This window comes from Dipteris shenzhenensis, chromosome 20 (genome assembly GCF_047967505.1).
Source record: "Dipteris shenzhenensis isolate YYH24624 ecotype China chromosome 20, Dip_SZ_1.0, whole genome shotgun sequence".
Lineage (NCBI taxonomy): Eukaryota > Viridiplantae > Streptophyta > Polypodiopsida > Gleicheniales > Dipteridaceae > Dipteris > Dipteris shenzhenensis.
Genome location: NC_141615.1, coordinates 47,418,993 through 47,424,228, shown reverse-complemented (window position 1 = coordinate 47,424,228; position 5,236 = coordinate 47,418,993). Strand labels below are relative to the sequence as shown.

The window sequence follows — 5,236 nt, the reverse complement described above, 5'->3', positions numbered from 1 at the left end:
TCTCCCCAGGTTGTGCTATGGCTGAACTTGATGATGTCCACTGCATTGGGGCAGGACTACACTGATGCATAAGTATCCTTTTGCTGAGGAATGATCTGTTGATCGAAAGAAGGGTGATCATTGGATCCAAGGGTGGTGCAATGCAACATGATTGAACCGTAGACTTATATGCTGATATGTACTGCTGATGGAAACTATGTCCAAGGTATGCTCTGTCTGAGGTGAAAGCATCAATGATGGATGCTGGAATGAAATCACCTAAAGAGCTAGATGCACGGTGGCATATATCTCTACATGTTACAGAAGATGTGAGTGCCTCATACTGAGTACTGAACAACTGCATGACCACTGGTGAACTCTTACTGAGTATCTGCATTTGATGTGATAGTAAATGGAGTCAGATCCATGCATCAAGAGAGTTTGCGCCGTAGGGCTGGGCATAGTTGCTGCTAACTTGTTTGTTGTTGCAAGCCTAGATCCATAGATTCAAGTAAGAAAGGAGTCTCTCTCAAGAAGGATCTGTCCTCTCAGAAGGCTTTTGCAGTCTCTCTCTCAATCCTAAACACCTAAGGACTGGAAACATTCCTCTCATAAATGAACCTTAGAGAATTTCTGCAGAACACTCAACCTTACAGAGAAATCTCTCTCATTCACTAAAGATCATAGCTCATGAATCTCTCAAAGAATGAACTTCATACTAAAATGAACTTATCTCGCTCTCCAGCTCGGAATGATGAGCTTTTTGAACCGAATTGAAGAGGAGAAGGAGCTCTATGATGAGAGCTAGAGATAGAACGGAGCTGCCTCAAAGAGAGGGCCTTGATGAAATAAGGGTTTGATGCCTTGATAAGGGCAAGGGCTCGCTCTCTCTCTAACGGAAAAACTCTCTCAATGGAAGATGCCTCACGAAAGGAGGGCTTGACACTCATGAAGGGAGTGGGAGCACCATCATGATACCGGAAGTGAGAGAGCAGTGCACACGATATAGCTACGTGTACACTATGTTGTATTGAACATGAATATATACATGTGGATGCCTTAGGGTTAGGGTTAGAGTTTGCCCCTAATGCCCTAGAGGTATGGTGCAATTTACACCATGCTTTATAAAATTTTCAACCAACCAAAAATCGACCGGCCAGTTAAGAGTCTCTGCGGGATGGCATACCAACACCGTTAGATGAGATCTAACGGCCAACATACCACAAACAAGCGGAACCTCGTGAGCTACTGGATGCACGCCACGTGGCACGCGTCCCATCTGACGCAATTAAAAAACAGACACAAGCTCCATGGAGGTTTGAGCTATCAAGGCTGCTCATTTTTTGCAATCGAGAGAGAGAGAGAGAGTTTACTAGTAAACTATTTTAGAACTCGACTATGCCCTCCTGCCCTGGACATGATCAGCCTAATCACTTCTCCCGAGGCTCCAACGCGGTTGAACCAGGGATATTTCAGGGCGACTTTTCCGCTCCTCGGACTGGTGGCGGACGACCCTACTCGAAATACTGCAAAATGTTCGTGCCGCATGATTTCAGTCTCAAGCACAGACGCTTCCTGGGACTTGGTTTTTATTATGGCCATGCATTGCAGGTAGGTTAAGGACTGAGCGCTTATCGCAGGAGTATTTTACGGATCGGTGGCACGACCAAAAGAGCAAAGTAAGTGTGCGACCAAATGATCTGCACAGCTAAAGACATACTTGCTCATATTGGCTAGGCTGACGATCATGTTGTGAGTTTCAACAGGCAGACCCAAAGGTTCCCAATGTCGACCATAAAAAGGAGTCGCTATTTAAAGACATTCTCGAGGGAAAGGAGTCTCGGAGCAAGGATGCTAAACTTTTCAGTGGTCAGACATTTTCAAATTCTGAAGGTCGTCATGTGGAGGAGACTGATAAGGTCAGCTTTAGGTTTGGAGAGATGAAAGCATCTAAAGCACAAGAACTGCGAGACAACAGCAGTTGGCAGGTGCTGAGTTTAGAGGAGACACTCACTTCTTTGGAACGACTTTACCACCTGCCTTCAGTTGAGAACTTGACATGCATCTTGCAAAAGTGCAGAAAAGAGAAAAATATAGGGTATGCCAAGCGCTTGCATGCCTACATATGCAAAAGGGGTCTAGAAGCTCATAGATATCTTGGGAACTACCTTGTGCCCATGCTGGTGGAATGTGGAAGCATGTGCGATGCGTTGCAGGTTTTTAACAATTCAGCTGATCCGAATGAGTATTCTTGGACTTCCCTCATCATCGGTTACATTGAAAGCGGGGAACCACAGCACGCCCTCAACCTCTACCAGAAAATGCAAGAGGATTGTGTATATCCTAGTAAGCATACGTTTGTGGCCCTACTGAAGGCTTGTGCGATGCTGCAAAATCTGGAGAGAGGCCAAGAAATACATGCCCAGATCGCCAGAAATGGGTTGGAAAGGCATTCCTTTGTTGGCAACACCTTGGTCCATGTGTATGCCAAATGTGGCTCGCTTGCAAAAGCAAGAGAAGTGTTTGCCAAGCTCTCAGTTCGGAATGTAGTCTCATGGACTGCACTAGTCGCAGGATATGCTGAACATGGGCGTAGTGAGGAAGCGCTAAAGTGTTTAGAACAGATGCAACGGGAGGGCGTGTCACCAGATTCTGTCACGTTTCTTTGCAGCTTGAAAGCTTGTGGCAACATAGGAGCCGTAGACAAGGGTCGAAAATTACACTGTGAGATTGCTAAGAAGGGGTTGGAGAGAGATCCTTTTGTTGGCAGCTCATTGATCGATATGTATGCCAAATGTGGCTTGCTTGTAAAAGCACAGGAAGTCTTTGATAAGCTTTCAATTCGAAATGTAGTGTCCTGGAATGCACTTATTGCAGGATATGCTGAACACGGATTTGGTGAGAAAGCGCTGGACTGTTTTAGACAAATGCAACTGGAGGGTGTGTCTCCAGATGCTGTCACTTTTGTTTGCAGCTTGAAAGCTTGTGGCAGTATAGGTGACATAGGCACAGGCCAAGAAATACACATTGACATTGCCAGAAAGGGGTTGGAAAGAGATCCTTTTGTTAGTAGTACTTTGGTCGATATGTATGCGACATGTGGCTTGGTTTTGAGAGCACAGGAAGTGTTTGATAAGCTTCCAGTGAGAGATGTGGTCTCATGGAATGTGCTAATCGCAGGGTATGCCCAACAAGGGCTTAGTGAGGAAGCGCTGAACTGTTTCCAGCAGATGCAATTGGAGGATGTCTCCCCAGATGTAGTCTCATGGACTGAACTGATTGCAGGGTATGCGCAGCTAGGAGAAAGTGACGTTGTTTTCCATCTGCTTGAGAGAATGAGGGGAGAAGGTTTAAAGCCAGACCAGGTCACATTCCTCAGTGTTCTTAATGTCTGCAGTCATGCAGGTCTACTGGATAAGTGCAGGAAGTATTTTGAGGCCATGAGCAAAGACTATGACATCACTCCAACAATTGACCACCACACTTGCATGATTGATCTCCTCGGCCGTGCAGGCCAATTAAAGGAGGCAGTAGTGATGGTGGAGCAGATGCCTTTTAAAGCTGATCTTGTAGTTTGGCTTACTGTGTTGAGTGCTTGTCGTAAGTGGGGAAATGTGGAGGTTGGAAGACAGGCCTTTGAACATGCAGTGAGATTGGATAACACTGATGCTGGAGCATATGTTCTGATGGCTAACATCTATGCAGAGGCTGGCATGCAGGACGATGAGTTGAAGGTCGAGGAAATGAGAGTAAAACAAACACCATGGAACAAGCCAGGGACAGTTGATGGAATTGTGCATACCTTTCGCAAGCAAAGATATACATGCAAACCTTAGGTGACCTCTCCCTCAGAATGCAGGAGGAAGGGCATGTCCCAGATTGGGATTGTGTATCATAGGACATATTCTATAATACAAAGAAGATGGGTTATGTAGGCATAGGGTGCCCTACTCAATACACCCAAGGGACAACCATTTGTGTCGTAAAATGGCTGTCATGTAGCCACTACACTTATATCAAAGATAGAGCAGAGAACTATTGTTGTCAGAGATGCAAATTACATTCATGTCCTCAAGGAAATTGTACTTGTGGGAACTATTGGTGATGCTAGTGCATCTAAATTAGCTAGTGTTCCTCTAATTTCCTGCATCTAAATGTTGGAAAGGCTGGTGAGATACTTTGTCAGAGAATAAGGGGCAACTCCCCATTTGTAAGCCCCAAACGAGGAGAGCATGGGGGAGTGACACCTGTAGACAAATAGTGGGCAAGGGGAGGCATGAACAGGCTGCCACAAGGGCAGTACGTAGACTGCCATGTGGGCAGCATACAGACTTCCTTCCTAGTTTTATTTATGACCCACCCTCCAGGGCCTGATCTGTCCTGGAAGAGACGGCCATGGTGTTGGGTGCCACTTATTTGAGGCCCCATTAGCCCTGATTATGGACAAAAATGGCGCAGCCAGTAGGAGGTTTTATTGGCCCCAAAGGGTTGGTCTGGTTTCAGCCTGCCAGCAAGCTAGTCAGCAGACCCTAGGGTTGGGTCGGCCAGAAGAAGAACCAGTCGGCCTGTTTCTATGGCTGACTGCCCTCTATATGAAGCCCCCACTGGGGGGGCATATGCTATTCAATATAGCCACTTGCAGGCTGCTACAGAGGAGCTTGAGAAGTTCAGGAGACTGAGGCAGCAGCAGGGTGCAGTATTGCTTGCTTGAACATGTGGGAACCAGAAAGGGCTCCAAACACAAGAAAAGTACTGCAAGCAGCTTCAAACCAAGAAAAGGCAATCAAATGGAAGACAAAAACCAAATACCTGCTGTCTGTTGGCAGAGGGCACTTATCCCCTGACCAGGCTCCGAGCAGGGTACAGGAGTCTTCCAGCTTCTGGAAGGAAGGCAAGAAAAGAGTTGTAGAGGCTAGGGTCCACAGATCTACCCCAAATTGCAAGGAATCTTTCTACAGACAGATGATCTGCCTCGGGATCTGTGCCAAGTGCCCATACAATCACCTTACCACATCCTGTACTGGTCTGTACTGAATCTGTACAGTCCGTACAGCTGTACGGCTACTGTAAATGCAGAAAATGTTGCAATGAATGCGTGAAAACTGTTGTAAGCACCTCGATTTGTGTGCCAGATCAGAGCAGGTGGAGCTAGACACATCGCAGGTGATGCAGGTGCATTGGGAAGTGTGCCAGCTGGTGCAGATCAGCCAGAATGCATGGAAATCAGCAAGAAAATGTGGAAAACTATGAAGCTAGC

General features: G+C 46.4%; 1 protein-coding gene across 1 annotated transcript; it reads left to right on the top strand.

Moving 5' to 3' along the window:
- The first annotated feature begins 1,314 nt into the window (after positions 1-1,314).
- Positions 1,315-4,378, top strand: LOC147889766 (pentatricopeptide repeat-containing protein At1g06140, mitochondrial-like). Its single transcript, XM_087391932.1, has 3 exons — positions 1,315-1,514; positions 1,591-1,658; positions 1,746-4,378. The coding sequence occupies exons 1-3, from the start codon at positions 1,397-1,399 to the stop codon at positions 3,813-3,815; spliced, it is 2,256 nt and encodes a 751-aa protein (XP_087248058.1). The 5' UTR covers positions 1,315-1,396; the 3' UTR covers positions 3,816-4,378.
- Positions 4,379-5,236: the final 858 nt, after the last annotated feature.

What these genes read in the sequence shown, in the direction of transcription:
- LOC147889766 (XM_087391932.1), top strand. Translation starts at nt 1,397, where the DNA reads ATGATCAGCCTAATCACTTCTCCCGAGGCTCCAACGCGGTTGAACCAG. An exon ending in TACTCGAAATACTGCAAAAT is followed by an intron (nt 1,515 to 1,590) that starts GTTCGTGCCGCA and finishes CATGCATTGCAG; the next exon opens with GTAGGTTAAGGACTGAGCGC. An exon ending in GGCACGACCAAAAGAGCAAA is followed by an intron (nt 1,659 to 1,745) that starts GTAAGTGTGCGA and finishes GAGTTTCAACAG; the next exon opens with GCAGACCCAAAGGTTCCCAA.